Source organism: Dendropsophus ebraccatus, chromosome 6, assembly GCF_027789765.1.
Source record: "Dendropsophus ebraccatus isolate aDenEbr1 chromosome 6, aDenEbr1.pat, whole genome shotgun sequence".
NCBI classification, from domain to species: Eukaryota; Metazoa; Chordata; class Amphibia; order Anura; family Hylidae; genus Dendropsophus; species Dendropsophus ebraccatus.
Window position 1 is genome coordinate 98,571,444 of NC_091459.1, and position 21,215 is coordinate 98,592,658.

Consider the following 21,215-nt stretch of genomic DNA (forward strand, 5'->3'; position numbering starts at 1 on the left):
TATGAAAACCGCTAAATTTACCCATTACACCTGTGTAGAGAAGTCAGAATGCAAAGGGGGTGACAGTGTCACTTTAAGCCCTGCTTAATTTTTTTCTTACTTGGCCTAAGGTTGACATAAGGTTTTCAGAATTTATATCTATACAAGTAGTCGGCCATGGCTGCAGGAATTCTTCTCCTATTTAATTAACTAGCACTTGAAACAGAAGAAAAGTTAGATGTAAGATCACAACATAATACGTTTTTGAAGTGACACAGGGCTCAAATAACAAAGGACCAGTGACCCAAAGCAATCGTTTTGTCCATATGAGAAGGCAGGCTGCCAGGACACTGTTCACAAAATGTAACCCTAGAGCCGGCTATCATTATAATGCCTGCTCATCAGTATGTGTCGGGTGGTCTTAAAAAATTCACCAGGTCATGGATCCTTTTCAATTATCGTACTCAAGTGATTTGCGCTTTGATTTTGAGGACTCTGGAAAGTCATTTGATTTTCATCGTAATCTCTCATATCCACTGGTAGCATAAAAGTGACTGCCTTTACTCTGCCCCTAAAAAGACAAAGAAGAAAGTGAGAAGTATGAAATGTCTATGTATTGTGGCAACAAAAATTAACAGTAAGATACAGGTTGCAGTAGATTGTCGACAAAAAAACCTCCACCGTCACATATATTTTAAAAAATATCACAAAATAGGTAATTACATAGATAGAAAGTCTAAAAGAAAAGTTTTTATCAAACATGTCAATTATAACGCACAATCCTAGGAGACTTTTCAGACTGTGTTAGTAGTGCCTGTTTACTGTATATGCCAGAAAGCTACCAGGGTGTATAGCAAATCTATCCACAGACTCCCATTACCTGATGGGTGCCAAGAAATGTAATGTTGTCCTACATTTAAATGTTGTGGTTGGCAAAATGGAATAGAGCAGTATAGAATTGTATACTATACGTAATAAGCTTTAACATGTTATTACATAAATCTGCTTTCCCCATTTGCTCTAACCAAACAATTGCAGCCCGTCTGTTCCAATGAATGGACAGACTTCAGCCAGTTCACGGACTATTGTAGAAACATCAAGGACCACTCCTAAGGAGAAAGTCCAGTATACTGTATAAAGTACAGCCATCTTTATTGTAGCTTGTATATAATCACACCTAACCTCTAAAAACATTTACAGATAAAGCGCCACCTCTGATGTATTTTAAATCAAGACTGATTCTTCATCATACTTTGATCATGATTCTTATTTATTCTTAATTTTGTAACATGGGTGCTTATTAGAGATGAGCAAGTACAAATATACTTGAATGCTTGTTGCTCCAGTTGAGTATTTTCCAATTCTCAAGTGCTCAATTCGAGTAACGAACCCCATTAAAGTCAATGGGAGACTTAAGCATTATTTCAGGGGTCTCCTATTCAGCAGAGGGGAGGGTACCTGGTGCACCTGAAAACCTCAAAAAAATGCAACTAGCATAGCAAAGGGAGCATGAACTTATGCATTAACCCCTTGCCGCAAAATGACGTTCCTGGAACGCCATGTAAAGCAGGTAGTTCCAGGAACGTCATGCTGACCCTGCCTCCCCCTGCTGTCCCTAGCGGCGATCGGGTAGCACACAGCCGCGCTCCCTCAGAGCAGTTGACCCCATAGGCTGCCCCAGTCAGTGGGACTGCAGCGTCTATGGGAATCCGGAGGGAGATCTGCTCCCTCCGACCCCCAGGGAGCAGCTCCGGGGGCTTACCATAGCAACACAGACGCTGCTTAATGCATCTGGGCTGCTATGGATAATAACGATCAGGCCCCTGCACTGAGGCAGGGGTCTGATCGTTTAAATGAGCTGTCAGTGCTCTGACAGCTCATTCACTCTATAATACAATACAGCACTGATCATGTGCTGTAATGTATTATAGAGGTGCCTGCAAAAGTTACAGTGCAACACACACACACTAATACAGCAATAAATAAATAAATAAATAAATAAATATACACATTCCCCACCCCCCTTTGTAAATGATCCCCTATAAATAAAATACACATATTTGGTATCGCCGTGTCCATAATGACTCTGTCTATTAACCCGTTACATTAATTATCCTGCCTAATTAACGCCATAAAAAAAATAAAAATCTAGCCAAAATGAAATTTTTTTTGTTAATCCCACCCCCTAAGAAATATAGAAAAAAGCAAAATGTCACATGTACCCAAAAGGTGTACTGCTAAAATCGTCAGCTTATGCTGCAAAAAAAAAAAAAAGCCCTCACATAACTCCATTGACGAAAAAATAAAAATATTACTGCTCTTACAATATGCAAGACACAAACAGTTTTATAGCATAAATGCCATAAACTATAACAAAAGCTTTATAAAATCGATATCACTGTAATTGTACCGACCTGACGAACAACGATAACATGTCATATGTGACGTATAGCAACTGGTGTACAAAAAAAAATAATAAAAAAGAGCTGCTAAATTGTGTTTTTTATTCGCACTACCTTATAAAAAATTAAATACAAAATGATCAGGGTGTCACATGTCTCCCCGAATGGTACAGATGGAAATGTGAACTTGTCTTACACAAATATTTTGGTACCGCAAGGCCTCTGTGACATGGTATAATGGCTAAAAAAAACTGAAATAAAAAAAGGCCCCAAAATTCACCAAAATTGCAGCAAAATTTCGAAGCCCTCTAACATCCTAACAAGTAAAAGGATGTTCACCAAATGACGCCACCATAAAGTAGACTTGTTGTAGATGTTGCAGTAATAATTAGTTCATGTAGCATGACTATTTTTTTTAGAACAAGAGAATTTTGAATATAAAGAAACGCTAATTTTTAAATTTTTTGCACAAATGTTGTGTTTTTTACAAAAAAACTACTAAATGTATCAACCAAAGTATACCACTAACATAAAGAGGAATGTTTCACGAAAAAATCTCAGAATAACTGCGATAATTAAAAGCATTGCAGAGTTATCACTACATAAAGAGAGACAGGTCAGATTTGAAAAATAGGCCCCGGACATTAAAGCCAAAACAGGCTGCAGAGGCAAGGGGTTACAGACTCCCAGGTCCCTGAATTATGGCACTTTTACAGACTGACAATATTGCGCACCCACCACAAGACAAAGATCAATTTAAGGTGGGGGAAAAGTCTCCTGTACATTTACCAGTAGAAAAATCAAAAAAGAAAAAAAAAATCCTCCTATACCCCTTAAAACCTGGCCCATCTCTCACCTTAGTTTCTGTCATCTCTGACAACCATAGAAGCCGTAGACGAAGGGGAACTCAAACTGCACCCATTGGTAACTGTCATTGCGTGAGTGTGTGACATGGTCAGATCCATCCTGTTTAAATTTTAAAGGATAGACTCAAGCCAATGCACCAAGAGCAAGGGCTGCCAAAAACTGAAAGGAAAGGGAATTCCATACACCCTTCATTACACATAAAGGAGGGCCTCATTCACACGCTGTAAAAAAAATTTATGCCAGAGCCTGGTGGCGACCTTACTTATATTTGTGGGAGAGAAACCTGGTGGTGACTAGGGATGGTCCGAACCCTCCGAGGTTCGGGTTCGTATGAACCCGAACGCTCGGCATCAGATTCCCGCTGTCTGCCCGCTCCGTGGAGCGGGTGGATACAGCGGGAGGAACGCCTATGGCTATGGCTGTATCCCAGTTTTCCATTCGATCCTCCCGCTGGATCCGCCCGCTGCACGGAGCGGGCAGACAGCGGGAATCATTACCGAGAGTTCGGGTTCGTACGAACCTGAACCGAACTCTGTTCGGACCATCCCTAGTGGTGACCCCTGTTAAAAATTTTGGGCTATAGCCTGTTGTGACCAACTCTATAATTCTGGATAAGAGCCTGTTGTGACCCTGTTAAAAATTGTAGGTAAGAGCCTGTTGTGATCCTGTTAAAATTTGTGAGAGCCTGTTATGACCCTATCAATAATTTTAGGGGTGAGAACCTCTAAAAAATTGTGGGCGAGGGGGGAAGGTGCAAGGCGGGAGGCAGTGGTGCTTATTAAGGAGCACAACTTTCATCCCAGCTATTTGGGTGCTTCGCTGACATGTGTCGGTGCTTGCTGGTGGTGGTCATCCTGATGGTGATGGCTTCCCTGCTGATCTTCACATGACACAAATCCTTTGTCTTAAAGGGGTACTCCAGTGGGGGGGCTATTTTGGGATCTGGCCGGGGAGGAGATGGCTGAGGGAAACGACATCCACTCACCTCCCCAGCTCCAGCGGCAGTCCCCGTACCACGGTGCTCCGGTCCCCGGTGCCCGGATGCTTCCTGGTGTCTGACGCGGGCTCAAGACGTGACATCCGCTCCGCCAGTCAGTGACAGAGGCGGGATCTGAGCGGACTTGAAACGGATCCCACCTCTGTCACTGACTGGCTGAGCGGACTTGAGATGTCATGTCTCAAGCCCGCGTCAGACACCAGGAAGCGGCCGGGCACCGAGGACCGGAGCGCCACGATACGGGACCCGCCGCTGGAACCGGGGAGGTGAGTGGACGTCCTCAGCCACCTCCTCCCCGGCCAGATCGCAAAATAGCCCCCGCCGGAGTACCCCTTTAAGGACTTATTGAAATAATGACACACTGCAGAAGACCTGCCCCTCCCCAACTGGGTACTTCAGGAAACACTTGCAGGACCACTTGGTATAGCCTGCCTTCTTCCTCTGGCCAAACCACTGCCTCTTGCAGTCGGTGCTGCAGATCCCTCCCCCTCTGAAATCTGGATCCAGTCGGACCATTCGCTTCCCTGTTCACCCCCTCCTCCTTTTCTTGAGACCATGCGGCCCTCTCACTTCAGTACCGCAGACATTCGGTTTTCCCGTCCTGGCATGATATTGATATATCATGCCAGGCAGGGAAACACTTCTTTACAGGGCTTCCCCATCCATAGGGTCGTGGGAATGAACCCTTACACTTGGGGGATCTGTGGACACAATCTCCTCTGGTGCCTCCTAAACCAAAATTTTGGAGTGTGTGGTGGCAAACTGACTGGTTGCGTTATCAACCATCCACGTCAACAACCTGGTCACGAACCTCTGCATTCAGTAGTGATGTACTGCATGCCCCTGCTAACCGGGAGCGCTGGCCAAGGATTCTGGAGTACTTCTCCTATGGAAGGCAGGCGGGCTGGCGTAGGACATACTTTAACAACTTCAGTAGGCAATGGCTTGGTGGGTAAGTTTCTGTTGCTGCAGAGTTGCAGCCGGTTGCAGTGAACATTGATAGGTGGTTTCCAAGCTTTTTGGATCTGGTACACGCCAGCAGCTTCATGTGGGATGGAGATTACAGTATAGGGATCTTCTTCCCACAGTGGATCCAGTTTTCCAGAACGATGGTCATCTTTTAGCCAGACTTTGTCACCAATCTTAAGAGGTTGGCACGGCGGTTATAATCTTCCTCTTAACGGTGGTGAGCTTTTTTCATCTTGCTAGTAGCAATTTCTTGTGCTTCTTCCTGTAACAGGATCCAAGGAGTTTTTGAGAAGTAGGCCTCTCTTTGGCGCCAGAGTCTCTGTAGCTCAATGTCTGGGTGAGCTTTGTGTAGCCTGATGGGTACCTTGCCTGTGAGCAAGTAGTCTTGGAGCTCTCTAAGTCCACGGCTTTCCGCCTGAAGCCACTTCCACTTAGATGAATCATGCCGTGGGTCAGTCTTGTGACTATCTTCGTCTTGTTTGACCAGAGTTATCACTTCTTGATGAGCAAAACGGTCATAGAAGGGTGGCAATTTAACGTCTTTCCACTGATCTTCAGAAGGTGGCTCTTTGCTAGTTTGTAAGCAGGATAGTGCATCAGCGTTCACATTGGCCTTGCCACTGCAATACTTGATAGTAAAGCTGAAGTTTGCTAGGCGTGAGGCCCATCTCTGCTCTAAGACACTAAGTTTGGCAGTGTTGAGGTGTGCTAGAAGGTAGTTGTCCGTATACATGGTGAAGCTGGAGGCCGACAGATAGTCTTTTCAGTAACAGCCGAGACCTAGACTAGGAGTTCCAGCTTGAAGGAGCTACAATTCTAAACATTCTTCTCACGTTCTCTGAGGCTTCTACTGGCATAGGCGATGACTCGCTTCTTGTTATCTTGAACTTGCGAGAGAACAGCTCCCAGACCTTGATAGCTGGCATCAGTGTATAGCTGGAATAGCTGGGTGTAATCTTGGTAATCTTTTACCAGGAACATTCTTCGGGCAGCAGCACAACAGCTCTGTCAGGGAAGCAGCAATTTGGGCTAAGTGCAGGATGAAGGAAGCTTCTGATGTCTTTAACAGTCTTGGGTGTAGCCCAGTTGGTAACTGCAGCTGTCTTCTCTGTGTCAGGCTGAACATCTGCGGAACTTACAATATGTTCCAGGTAAATGACACGGGGCTTCAACAGATGACACTTGGATGGCTTGATCTTCAAGCCGTGATGAGTAAGAACTTGGAAGACTTCTGTCAGATGCTGCAGATGATCTTGATAGGAGCCAGAATACACAATGACTTCATCCAAATACAACAGGACACTTTGGAAGTTACCATGGCCAAGACATCTCTCCATGCTGGGAAGTTGAAGGAGCATTGTGTAGGCCAAATGGCATCCCGGTAAATTCGTACAGTCCCATGGGATTAGTGAAAGCAGTTTTCTCCCGGTATTCTGGGGCTACAGGTACTTGCCAGTATTTGCTGGTCAAATCCAAGGTGAAGAAGTAGGATGCTGATCCCAGTCCTGTGAGTGATTCTTCTATCCTAGGGAGAGGATAGGCATCCTTGTGAGTAATATTGTTAAGTTTCCTGTAGTCCATTTTTCTTCTTGACTAGGACAATCGGTGCAGCCCAAGGGCTTTGGCTGTCTTGGATTACTTTAGCATCCTTCATTTCTCGGATGAGTTCTTTAATTGGCTGATACATCGCTGGGGCTATAGGTCGGTGACATTCCTTGATTGGCAGGTGTTCACCAGTGTCTATGTGATGCTGCAGCAGTGTGGTCTTCCCATAATCAAGACGATTCTTGCTGAAAGCCAGATTATGTCTTTTTACTATCTTGAGAACTCCATTGATATGCTCAGGGGGAGTGTTGGCATCTCGTATGTGGATGTCAGACCACCATGGGGTGGTAGGTGTGGAAGCAGAACCAAGTTTGACTGACCTCTGCTTATCTTTAAGGCTCTCCACCAGGATATCCTCTGGGTGTAGTTGTATAGCTCGGCCACTGCATGGTACTTGGGCAGTCGTGCAGGAACATCACTAAGGTTTATAAGGCGAATAGGTACTCGCCCATTGGAGACTGTGACTAGGCTTCTTGCTGCTCTGAGGAGTGGGTGCCCTTCCACGTTGATGGGGTCCAGGGTAGCTTGGTAGTCTTCATTCCCTATGCCGGTTTGTGCTCAGCACCAGATCACCACTTCACTATTGTCCGGGAGGACTACTGGACGGGGGTCTGCAATTCTGACTCTGCAAATCTCTCCCTGGGAAATAGTAAATTTCTGCTAAGCTGGCTGATAGCTTTCTGGACAGAGGACCTGTCAGAGGAAGGAACTGAGGAGAGAGAGGCATGCAAGGCTTCAAGAACATCATTAAAACAGTGCCGGATTGCATTCATGCCTTATATCATATCAGAACTTGTACTACCATAGGTTTCAGTTACAGTTATACCTTGACCTGGTATCCTATCTCTACCAAACTGAGTTGTAGCTTACCAGTAACCAATCTGGGGAATGGGTGTACCATTACTCGCAACGAGTGACAGACCTCCTGAAAATTTACCAGACAGTTCAGAACAATCAAAGTGTTTTTTAAACACCTGGTGGTCAATAGTAGTGACTTGAGAGCCAGTGTCTATTAGGGCATCTAAGGGAACACCGTTGACCCGGACAGTTACATGGGGGCAGGACGATAGAAACCTCAATTCCCACTTGGACGCCTTCTCGGACCTTGAGGATTTTCCACGTCTGTAGTAGCCAGACCTCCTACAAAATGTACAATAAGGTCTCTCATACGGGGGTCCTCTCCTAAGTGGAGAATGTTCAGGGCTTGCAAGCCGGATACTGGGCTCAGGTAAGTGTGGTCTACTGCGGGAGGACTTCCTGGAATTAGGGGCAGGTTGCATCTGTAAGTCCTTTAGGGCCTGACTTACAATTTTGAGTGCCTCTGCCATTGCTTCTACTTGTTCCTGCAAAGTAGAACAAGTGGCTGCTGCTTGTAGAGCTTGACTTGGTAGAACGGTAATGCGCACTGGAGCACAGGTGCACTAGCCAGAACTGGAAAGGAGGGGGCTGTGTAAAGTGTCTCTGCAAGAGGGTCATTAGTGCCCGGAGGGCTGAGTGACTTGAGTGCCAGACTTTTGAATGCTGTGAATGACATGCCAAGGTTTTGTTTGGCTAAGTCTCGCAGTCTTTCTTGTGTGGACCTGGAATCTAAACTTGTTTAGGATGGCATCAACGTTGGTCTTGTGAGCACAGGTACAAACTTCCTCAGCTGCTGGTCCTTCCAGCTGATCTAAGGGAATCTCCACCTGTTGCTTAGGAGAGGAGAGAAATTTCAGTGATCCGCGCAATTTTTTTCTGAAATGCGCCAGTGTTCTGGGAGTGCCCTGGTAATATGGCAGATTAGCTGGCCGTAGAAAAATAGAGGCAGAATGAGCTGCCATAACAGGAGCCGATGAGGAGGCTGTACCGGAGGATGCCGGCGATGCAGGTGGTGGCGCCGGCGGCTTGTGGGTCATTGCCATCTGGAGAAGACATGGTGAACATTGCAGCTGTAACACTGTAGGAGGCTGCTGAAGAGGGGCTCTGGTGATGATTTTAGGTGCTTTCAGGCTGCACTGGACTGGTGCGCCACTGAGTGGAGTAGCAAGATGGCGCTGTTAGAACTTCTTGCTAAGGACCTCCCGTGCTTTAGTGCAGTTTTCCCGCGTTTGTGCAGGCAGGCTTTTGAAAAGTGATGGTAGCGTAGTTAGAAATAACAGGATACAGTCCTGAAACAATAAAGATGGCTCCCCCACTTTGATTTTTGCAGCTAGGATAATTATCTTCTGGGCTTTTATCTTCTGGGTAATAGTGATAGGTGGTGAACGATTTGTAATCCACTTTTGCTATGGAAAGCACACCGTTCTTGATAATACGCAGGCAATGTAACACACACGTACACAGTTCTTTAGGGTGAGATACATAGGCAACAACGAGGTTTGAATCCTGTTTGTGACGCCAATTCTGTGGTGTACACTCGACCGGTCACTTGCTAGATGGTAACGTGTGACGCCACTTCTATGGTGGTTGGTCGAAATATAGCTCAGCCAGATGTTAGGTTGTCGTGACGCCAGTGCCGGTTGGGCACACAGGTATGGTGGCACACCTGCTTTTATTTTAGATAGGCTGGCTATACCCTTTCCCCTGTGGTCAGTAACCTGCCGGGCTATTTGGGGGGTCCCTTGGGTACTTATCACGGTGGTCCGGAGTGGAGTTATGACCTACCCAGACTATTGGTACTGCCACCCACAGAAAGGGGAGATGACCCAAGGAAGATGCAATGGCTGTGTAGGTGCTTTGGGAATAACTGAGACCAATTAGAACAAATAAACTTCTTCTTTACTGCAGGAAGATTTATTACAGTGATATACAGTAGGATCTTGACTTGATAATATCCTTGAATCTTTAGCGACCCGATCTGTGCAGGGAGTTTAGAGAGAGGTATAGTTGTGCTGACTGAGTTGTGTGCTGAGAGGTAGAAGAGGTTCAGAGAAGTAGAGAGGAGGATTTAGAGAGAGTCCCAACCCAGGGTAGAAATGTGCTCTGCCGGAACTTTAGAAGGAGAATAAGTAGAGTACATGAGAGTAGAGAGAATACTTGTGCCCGTGTTTTGAGTCTTTTGTCTTTGAACCACCTATTGCCCACCAGTGTCAGGTGACCCGTCCTAGAGGGTGACACAAGCCCCAGACCTTGTTACCTGGGTTGAGCAAAGTGGTCAGAGTTCTCTGATGACACCTGTGCTGCAAGATAAAGTACGTAGGCTTCTAGCAACTTTGCTCTATCTTGATCAGTTCCTTTCTTCTGTTGGATACTGTCCAGCACTTTTAGACCGGTTCTTGGCATGGGTTGGGGTGATCCATGACTTGTCCTCTCTAAGTGTGCGTTCAGCACCGCATAGTGTATAGGAGTGCTGCTTTCAAGAAACAAGTGCTAAGGTGTCTTATTTGCATCTGTTTCCTACCAAAGCCAGGGTAAGACTCACTAAGGTATGGCTACACTTTCCTTGTGACTTCCTTCCATAGCATTGGTAAGGTGTGCTGTTAGTGGGTGAGAAGAGAGTGCAAGAGAAAGAGAAGGGTAGAGATAGGTAGAAAAGAGAAAGAACTTCCATTGATGCACAGATCCTAAAACAATAACCCTTTAGTTACATCCAGCTGTGCAATACTTAGGTACACAATATACATACTACTTCATTACCACTTTTTCTTTGAAGTACAGACTTTTGCAAGTGGTGTAAAGACCAGAAACACCCGTGGTGGGACACCGTATTTATTCCTAACGGTAAAAACTAACATCAGCCCCTTCAGTGTCAATATATGGGGGTCAGATTATTAGCCAGTAATTAATAACTTATTGTAATTATATGTCGAGAGAGAGAAAGAGAGAAAAAAAAAATTAAGGAAATCAGAAACTTAGTATTTTGCCTGATCTACAGCTCTGTCTGCTTCCACTACAAATGTGCCTAATATCTCAAAGCAGGTAGATAAAAAGCATTTCCAATTATAATGGTCTGTCACTTGCGACTGAGGCCTCTGAGCTTTAGGTGACAGAGATAAAGAAGACGCGTCTCTTGTACTGCACTGCAGTTTATATAAAAATGCCCTATAAACATTGCAGATGCTGAACTCTAATGGCACCATTACTATACGGCCTATATCTATGAATGCAGGTTACAGATAACCGAATGGATCCATCTCTAATGAGCATTGCTAATTCATTTTTCATATGGGATTGAGGATAATTAGAAGTGGAATTGACTGTATAGTGCAGTAATAGGTCTGGTTTATATGCATATAAGGTGCACAGAGCCGATATGGTAACATATGGAAGTGGTTGCATTGAGCTATTTTATGATACTTCCATACATACGACATCTGTTGCAGGATGCCATGATTTTTTTTTCTACCTAAATCAACCTGACAGAAAAAAATAATCTCTGTATGAGACTTGAAAGTTAATTTGTATAACGGGTCTTATCCTGTAGTGTGTATATGGAGCTTTGATATAATGAGTTACATTAGAACAGTGACTGGCAAGCTAATGTTGGCTAATGGCACAGCGTCTTATCCAGAATCATCCACACTTTTGCTCATTTGCATGTCCTGGCACCATACACACTGGTGAGATGCGGAGTCATTCTGTTTCATAGTCAATACCAGATTTTAGAGCACAATGTAGGCTTTTTAATAGAATATAATTCCATTTGTTTAGTTTTTTTTTTTTTTTTGGTCAAAGAAAAGACAGCAATTACTTCCACAATCAATCTTCATCTGTCATCCCATATGCACACAAGTGCTAGAAGCTTCGCAAATGAATAGACTTCATTACCCCAGTGATAATGGAAGCTAAATTGAATCAGGAAAGTAAAACACCTGTAAAGCGGTCGATGTAGCCTGATAAAATGTAATCATGGAGAAATGTCTGCCTGCTAATAACATGCAAAGAGACCAGAAACTACAAGGACATCTATTCATGTGCTGCAAAGGAAACAAAGAGTCCCACAGCGCTATTCTATGATACTGAATCAGAATTATAGTAGTGATCCATCACATGTGGTAACACAGGTTTTCTCCTCTAGATGTATTACATCTAAGGAAGAATGAGGTGCCTCTGGGTGGCACCATATGGCAGCACATGAAGTGCCTACAGGTCCATAATACAGGTCCATACTAATTCAGTATTCAGGCACATAGCATTGTCAAACAAATCGGCAACATGTGAACAGGAAATTAATTTCAAGATACTTACAAAAACATAAAAGGCAGGAAACTGAAACTGTGATCAGGGGCGTAACTACCACTGTAGCAACCATAGCAGCTGCTGTGGGGCCTGCTGCATCAGGGGGCCCCGTGGCCTGCTCCGGCAATACAGTGGGCCCCCTGAGCTGTCATCATTTGCAGCACCGTGTGGCTGAGCAGGCCTCCCAGCAAGCACTCCTGACCAGCACTTGTAGTTATGACTACACTTGGATTACTGGTCAGTATTCCCAAAAAATCCTGTTTGCAGTCGTCACTGTTAAAGGGGTGCTCCATTTTTTTTTTCAAATCAACTAGTGTCAGAAAGTTATATAGATTCGAAAACTACTTCTATTAAAAAATCTCAAGTATTCCAGTACTTAGCATCTGGTATATGTTGTGCAGGAAGTGGTGTATTCTTCCCAGTCTGGCACAGTGCTCTCTGCTGCCACCTCTGTCTGTGCCAGGAACTGTCCAGAGCAGTAGCAAATCACCATAGAAAACCTCTCCTGCTCTCCAGACTGAAAAGAATACACCACAGGGCACACAGCAGCTGATAAGTACTGGAAGACTGGAGATTTTTAAATAGAAGTAAATTCCAAATCGCTGGCACTTTCTAACACTAGTTGATATAAAAGAATTTTTTCCTGCTGGAGTACCCCTTTAATACTAGCCTGTTCATTCCTATGGGAATCATTAAAGGAGTTATCCAGGATAGGAAAAAGTAAAGCTTCTTTTTTTGTGCAAAAACAGTGCCACCACCGCCCAATGTTGTGTACGGTATTACAATTCAGCTCCATTTATTTCAATGGAGCTGAGCTGCAAAACCCACACCTAAACTAAGGACAAAAGTAGTGCTGTTTCTGGGAGAGAGCAGCCATGTTTTTCTAAGCCTGGTTAGCCCTTTATATTCACAGTCCTTATTAAAACATCCCTAATGCTTCTAGTACTACCTTAAACATGCTACAGCCCAGCACTTTCAGCACTGCAGCATTCACAGTCATGTCTGCACAGGCACCTAGGTAATAGCCCCTGCTAACCGGCAATGTAGAATGGAGCTTGTAAAGACTGACTCTAAAAAGGTAGTGTCATTGTTTCCCTCAGGGCATCATAACTGTATAAGAAGCCGTATAACCTCTTGTTAGTGTTGATATGTACAGTATAAAGTGTGTTAGATAGACGCAGTCGATCACTCCCAGGATAGACTAGTACCTGCACTTGTGCATATATTGCTGGAATGATCTCGTCTTGGGGATACTAGTAACCAGCATTTCCGCAGCAGTTTTCTCATCTTTGGCTAACTGAAGATCAGTGTCAGACTTTTGGTTCGGCCTTGGTCCCGATATTGAATCACTACTCGAATGCCTTTTCATATGTGCGCTGTGCTTACAGTATTCAGAACCCAACGGGAGAGAGGACATAGAATACCGGCGGACAGTCATGGCAGTACCTGAAAGAAGCAAAATAAAATATTTGGAGTATGTGTTTTATTTTTTTCAACATTATTTTATTGTTTAATTACATAATCTAAAACATTTAGACTACATCATAGGTAATGTACAATGTATCTCATCAATATGAGATATGAACAGAACAATCAAAAAATGGATATAGCCAGTGCTTCACTGAGCCGCCCGTCACTGCTGAGATGAGAGGTGGGAGCATTCAGCGGGGACCTGGAGACGCCATAGTAGGACACCAGGGGAGCACTCAGAGATAAGCAGTTTCTTTATTGTTTTCTATATACCTGCAGCGATCTATATAAAGTTTTCCCATATATATATATATATATATATATATATATATATATATATATATATATATAATGTGTGTGTGTGTGTGTGTGTAGATATACAGTGGTGCCTTGGATTACGAGCATAATTCGTTCCAGGACCGCGCTTGTAATCCAAATTCACTCTTAAACCAAAACATATTTTCCCATAAGAAATCATAGAAATGCAGACAATTGGTTCAACACCCCAAAAATAATGATTTATTATTCAGAATAATATGTGAGGCTGGGTTCACACTACGTATATTTCAGTCAGTATTGTGGTCCTCATATTGCAACCAAAACCAGGAGTGGATTAAAAACACAGAAAGGATCTGTTTACACAATGTTGAAATTGAGTGGATGGCCGTCATATAACGGTAAATAACGGCCATTATTTCAATATAACAGCCGTTGTTTTAAAATAACAGCAAATATTTTCCATTAAATGGCGGCCATCCACTCAATTTCAACATTGTGTGAACAGATCCTTTCTGTGTTTTTAATCCACTCCTGGTTTTGGTTGCAATATGAGGACCACAATACTGACTGAAATATATGTAGTGTGAACCCAGCCTAAAACAAATGAAACAAACATTCAGAAACAGCAGAATATGTGATATTATAAGTTACTGTACAGTAATGGGGAGGATGGGAAACATAAGGGCTGCAGGGAGCATGAAGGAATGAGCAGGGCAGATGTGAGCACAGTATAGCAGCACTCTTTGTCTGGGGAGAGAGGGATTACAGCTATGGAGAGATTACAGTCCCGTCCCCTGATGCAAGCCCCAGCCTAAAGTGGTTCTGCTATGATTTGGAAGGTGAGGGAGACTTTCTGAGTCAGAGTACAGGGCTGTAGACCCCGCTATGCAGACCATGCCCCTCCTCCACTTGCACTCCCACCCAGTACAGGGTGGGGCGGGCTGCAATCAGCAGCCGGCACCTCACCGTTAATGACACGCTGCAGCGTGACATTAACTCCTTAAACGCCGCGATCGCGTTTAAGTGTAAGCGACAGGGGGAGGCCCCTTTCATTTACCGATCAGGACCCCTGCAGTCTGACTGCAGGGGTCCCGATTGTTAAACTGGACCGCCGGAGGTCTCTCACCTGCCTCCGCGCGGTGCGATCAGTGCTCTGGTCACTGAGCCTGCACAGGCAGGCTCAATGAGCAGAACGCCGATAACATGGCATAGCAATGATCAGTGTGAATAATAAAAGTAATGAATGTACAAGTCCCCCAAAGGGACTTAAAATGCATTAAAAAAAAAGTTAAATATCACTAACACACTACCCCAAAACCCCTCCCCCAATAAAAGTTGAAATCACCCCCCTTTCCCATTATATAAATAAAACATATAAAAATAAATAAATAAACATATAATATACCGTAGTGTGCATATTTGTCCAATCTATTAAAATATAACAAGCGCCATTGCAAACGGTGAACGGCGTACACGAAAAGAGGGAAAAAAGTGCGCGGATTACGATTTTATGTTACATTATATATAAAAAAAATAATAAAAAGTGATCAAAACGTCCAATCTTCACAAATATGGTATTATTAAAAACTAGAAATCATGGCGGAAAAAAATGACATCTCATACAGCCCCGTAGGTGAAAACATAAAACCGTTATAAGAGTCACAATAGGCCCATTTTATTAATATTTAATTGCCAAAAAAAAAGATTTCATTAAAAAATATATATAACATTAGAGAATCTGCGTAAACCTGCATATGGTTGTGTTCGGACTGACCTATAGAATAATGGTATCACGTCGCTTTTACCATATAGTGCATTACGTAGACACAGGAACCCCCCAAACGTTACCATATTGCATTCTTTTTTACAATTTCACCTATTTATATCTTCATAAATAATATATTTGGGATTCCCTCATACATGTTATGGTGAAATGAAAGACGCCATTACAAATTACAACTATTCCTGTAACAAACAAGCACTTACATGGCTTGTAGATAGAAAACTGAAAGTGCTAGAGCTCTTAGAAGGGGAGGAGGGAAAAACGAAAGCGCAAAGATCAAAATTTGTGCAGTCCCCTGAGTCATTTTGGGCCTGGTCCTCAAAGGGTTAAACCAAGGTACCACTGTATATGGTGTATAGTATAATATAAAAATCATGGTGGAATGTTGTTTTATTTACTTGTCCCTTACAATTAATACGCACTGAACACTAAGGCTAGGTTCACACTGCGTTTTTGCAATCCGTTTTTTTTTTCATCCGTTTTTTGCAAAAAAACAGATAAAAAAAAAGGGACTGCAAAAACGAAGTGTGAACCTAGCCTAACTTATATGTATTCCATAATAATACATGTGGACACTACAAGCAATATATGTACAAGAAGACAAATATGGATGTATACTTCAGTTTACACTGTCACTGCGCTCTTTATAAAATGTCTGTTCCATAATTTCTCTCTCATATACATTTGACCCAGTGTACACATAAATTAAAATATATATCAAATACAGAAATTCATCTTTAATACATTATATACATTCTGGCCTGGGGAATAGCATAATATGAATGCTGAGTTCAAACAGACTCCTAAGAAGGCCTAATACTTTCCTTTGGGTATGTAAGTGATAACTAATGTATGTTGCTGCATATGTCCCAGCATATGTCTTGTCATGTGCTATGAGCAGGTTCGGTGATATGTGACCAGTTTGTAATGTGCTTTAATAACATATATGTAATAAGAATTTATAAATGAACATGGAAGATGAGGTACGAATGCCAATGAGTAAAAGATGAGCTCATTTTCATGGGTGCAATTCTGTGCATTTATCCAACACAGGACTTGCTTACTTTTATGAAAATGTGCCTAAGGCTATGTTCCCACTACGTAAGAAACCGGCCACAGAACGGCCGGTCTCTGCCCGGATCATCCCGGCCGGTACTTAAGTACAGGCTGAATGATCTTTCCGGCCGCAGGGTTCTGTTACAGGTGAATCAGCGCGTGCCTGCATCAGAACCTCCCACAGCACACAATGAAACAAGCGGCCGGAGCCACTCGCTTCATTGTGTGAACTGACAGGGTTTCCTACGGCCGCAATTCATTGAATTGCGGCCGCAGAAAACTGACTATCAGTTATTTGCGGCGCCGCACAGGATCCCGGCCGGAGCGTATACGATGTGTATACGCCCCGGCCGGGATCCCATGGATCAATAGGCAGTGTTCACAGGCGAATAAAGTACGGCCGTACTTATACGTAGTGTTAACATAGCCTAAAAGTGTGAAAAAGTAAATGCATGTGCAAGTTCACCCAAGTGATTCCCTGGAACCCACTGGGTCACAAGTCTGGGTGAAAAACCCAGAGTTTTTTGATGAGAAAAGGCAATTCTAGCCCTGGGTACTTCTAGCCCACAGTGACACCACTTATTTGAGACATATTGGGGGAGAGTTATCAAACTGGTGTAAAGTAGAATTGTCTCAATTGCCCCTAGCAACCAATCAGATTCCACATTTCATTTTTCAAAGAATCTGTGAGGAATAAAGGGTGGAATCTGATTGGTTGCTAGGGGCAACTAAAACAATTCTATTTAACACCAGTTTGATAAATCTCCCCCATTGAGATTACAGATGTTATACCATGTGTTATACTAACAACACTGGGATTTGGGGGGCAATTTTGTTTACATAAAAGAAAGACACAACGCAACATACAAAAACTTAAAGTGACTCGGTGCCCACAATCTGACCCCCCCAAACCGCTTGTACCTTCGGATAGCTGCTTTTAATCCAAGATCTGTCCTGGGATCTGTTCGGCAGGTGATGCAGTTATAGTCCTAAAAAACAACTTTTAAACTTGCAGCCCTCTGCCTTGGCCTAGATTGTGTATGCATTAGGCTGGCAAAACCTCTCTGCCCCTCCTCATCATTAGGAATGCTCCAGGCAGATTGCCTCCTATTCCTCACCTGTGTCAGCCCGCCACATGGGCTGGCTGGATAGTTAAGGCAACTGTGCAATGTTCAGACAGGAGAAAATGTTCTAGGGGCATTCCTAATGATTATGAGGGTGGGGAGGAGGGACGGAGGGGTGGTGCAAAGTTAGGGCACATATATTGTAGGCCACGGCTGTTTAGGGGCTGCCAGTTTAAAAGTAGTTTTTTAGGACAATAACGGACCCCAGGACAGATCTTGGATTAAAAGCAGCTATCCAAAGGTACAAGCGATTTGGGGGGTCAGATTGTGGGTACAGAGTTGCTTTAATCCTATAAAGGAATTCTATAATAAAATCACCATGAGAGTCTGTTCTTAACATAACAATGCATGTGTTTTGTACCCTTTGTACACCACTATTACCCCCCAAAAGAGGACATTTGGAGGGTGAAAACCTTTAGTAGGGGAAGGAATGGCCTATTAAGGTCCAAAAACACATTTCCATGTAACTGTGATTACTTTTGCATATGTCCTGGGAACTTTTTTTTGCTTATGTCCTGGGAACTTTTTGCATAAGTCCTGGAAATCTTGTGTTGCTGCTTTAAGCCATGCTCCTCACATATGTGCTGTCCCCACTGGTATACTGACTCTCCTACTTGTGTATTAGCTCCACCTAAGGTTTTCTAGCCAAATGTCAAGAAGGCATGGTCAGGAACTACGGTAACATTATAAAATTGTTAATGACATCCACCTGACACCATAAAGCTCATACACTTCTGAGAGATGCATCCACTAAACCAGCACTTTCTCTACTTGAGCCTCTGCTAAGTAATACCTGGGCCTTACCAGCATGACCAAGCGAATGGCCAGGGTCTCACCATCTGTGGTTGAAGTCCGTGAAAAATAAAATGTATTGCTCAGTCTACCCTTCATTTGGCTCCTAAATTCTGTATAAAATATATACAAAATAAGTCAATATTATGTTCTTAAACCAGAGATGGTTGCAGCCAGTCACCAGTCATAGTCACTTTTGTGAATACTGCCTCCCCAGCTGTGCCTCCCCAGGAACTATGGGGTGCCTCAGCGTTTGAGACGCACAGCATTAAACATCTACCCAGACTGCAGATGGGACAACTGTATATTATACTGCTCCCATATTACTCACAACCTAGGCCTAGTACTGTACAGTGCAATGTGAATGAGCAGTAGACTCTCATCTTGGGCATTTTTACATCCAGCAGTGTGGGGTTTTCTCTCCTTAAAACTTTACTATGCTTATGACTGTCAGGGTAGCTTCCTCATATATGTCCTTATGACTGATCAATCTTTATAAAGCTATAGGCCTTCACAAAATGTGATCATGTCTTAGCAGTAAAGGGTAGAGAAATAGTAATGGCACTGGTGCCAGATGGGGCCCCAACTCTTCTACATCCGCGAGTTCTGTTACACCTGCTGCATTGGGGCCCAGAAGATTGCAGGTTGTAACTCTGAAGTTGGTTGTGAGGGTTACAGCATACCTTTTTGGCAGAGAGGACACATTGTTTTCTCTCTTATAACTATAATATAGTAAGGGATATTTCGGAGAACTGGAATAGAGATGATTGTGCAAAGAAGTCATGTGATCTGCTGTGTCTAGTTTTACATCCAATACAAAATATCTGTTTCAGATAACTGATAGCATCATAACCCCTGCACTACTTTACATGCACATCCCTTAAAGCAGGGATTGGGAACCTTCGGCCCTCCAGCTGTTGCAAAACTACAATTCCCATCATGCCTGGACAGCCAAAGCTAAAGCTTTGGCTGTCCAGGCATGATGGGAATTGTAGTTTTGCAACAGCTGGAGGGCCGCAGGTTCCTCATCCTTGCCTTAAAGTGTTAAGGTAGCTGAAAGCTTAGCACCGTACCTGTCTGTTCTTGCAGAAGGTCGGCAGATTGCACAGACACATTTCTGCGTAGCAGGCCTTTGCATGTCACTTCTTCCTTCAGTGTCGGATCACATGCAATGCCAGTTCTCGACTCTCGTTCCTTGCCGGATATTGTATTGTGCCCAATCTGACTTAACTCTCCTCTGAGCTCTTTGTTCTCCTTTTCTAGCTTGTTGATCTCTGAACGCAGCTCTTTGATCACCCTCAGTAAGTGTGTGTCCCCCTCCATTAAAGGGCTCCCCTCTTCCACACTCCCTCTCCAGTATGGTGGTATCTCTGGAGGATTCGGCAGGAGTCACCGCATCTTCTGCTTGTAGCATTATTTACTAAAGATCAGTTGTACAATAGCAGGCAGTCCCTACACCCAGTTCTAGGTCGTCTTTCATCAGGATGTGAGCTTGGATTAAGCGTTTAGACAAGAGGCCTTTAATTATTTACAGCGGTGTGGTTTTTGCTTTCCGTGAGACTTTACTATGTTTATGACTGTCAGGGTAGCTTCTTTTATGCCTCCATGACTGATTAATCCTTAAATAGCTATAGGCCTTCACAAACCTATCACCTTTACAATACAACCAGGTCTTCTTACATGAGTTGCCTGGAAAATGCTTTGTAATCTAAAGAACTGAAGTTAACATTGTGTTCAGTATATGCACATGTGGCCAGTTAAATACACCAATCTGGGGTGTAGGTTCCTTTTGTTTCCATAAACTTGTAGGCAAATCCGAGTATCACATCTGTGCACACCATTAACCATTTATATACCTTGCTCTGAACCCAAAGTTACCACTGTACTGTTATGTTCTTTTATGCACTAGCAATATACTATAGATTCCTTTAGCTGGAACTATAATATTGCAATCTCACCCTCAGTCACATAGAGTTCCCTGGGCATCTGCCAGCCTTAGATTTGTCTTGTAGACTGCCAGATGGTGCAGTGTGATATAAGACTCCTGAGAATGGATTTATAGGTCCAATGATGGCGCGCTCTACATATTGTACCTCTAGCTATGCATGCATGATAAACGCAGAACGTGTGCAGCTCCTCCATGGAAAGTCAATGAGAATTTTCATTTTTGTGGATGCAGCTGCCTGAATACCCATATATCACAACATTATTTTATCCTGCAACATAGAGGTCCCTAAAACATGAGAAATACTACAGTTAGGGTACAAACCCACTTGACGTATTTGCTGCGTGAATCAGTCTTAAAAATAAGCAGGCAAAACGCAGGTTGGCTTTATACAATTGTTCTGTGTTAAAATACGCAATTGCGTATTTTTGAAGCGTGAAGCTACATGCGTTTTTCGCACAGGTTGTTAACAACTGATGCTTTGCTAACAACAAGCTTCACACTTTAAAAATACGCAATTGCGTATTTTAACGCAGAACAATCGTATAAAGCCAACCTGCGTTTTGCCTGCTTATTTTTAAGACTGATTCACGCAGCAAATACGTCAAGTGGGTTTGTACCCTTACAGCGGAACTGTTAGTCCTATCTTAGTCTCGCCAGGTAAATATTTGTATTCCCCAAGTAACAATGTTGAAACCACTTTTCTTTTCCTAATGCTGCTCTGTGTAATTCCTTCTGTGCACGTATGAATGAATACAAAACCAGAACAGCACAAGACAGACCTAGGAAG

At 43.4% G+C, this 21,215-nt stretch overlaps 1 protein-coding gene across 1 annotated transcript; it reads right to left on the bottom strand.

The window, feature by feature from the left end:
• Positions 1 to 201: 201 nt before the first annotated feature.
• On the bottom strand, positions 202 to 19,803 carry CCDC195 (coiled-coil domain containing 195). Its single transcript, XM_069974236.1, has 3 exons — positions 19,554 to 19,803; positions 13,185 to 13,422; positions 202 to 550 (listed from the first exon to the last, which is right to left on the bottom strand). Exons 1-3 carry the CDS (start codon positions 19,801 to 19,803, stop codon positions 418 to 420), a joined length of 621 nt encoding a protein of 206 aa, XP_069830337.1. The 3' UTR covers positions 202 to 417.
• Between the last annotated feature and the right edge of the window lie 1,412 nt (positions 19,804 to 21,215).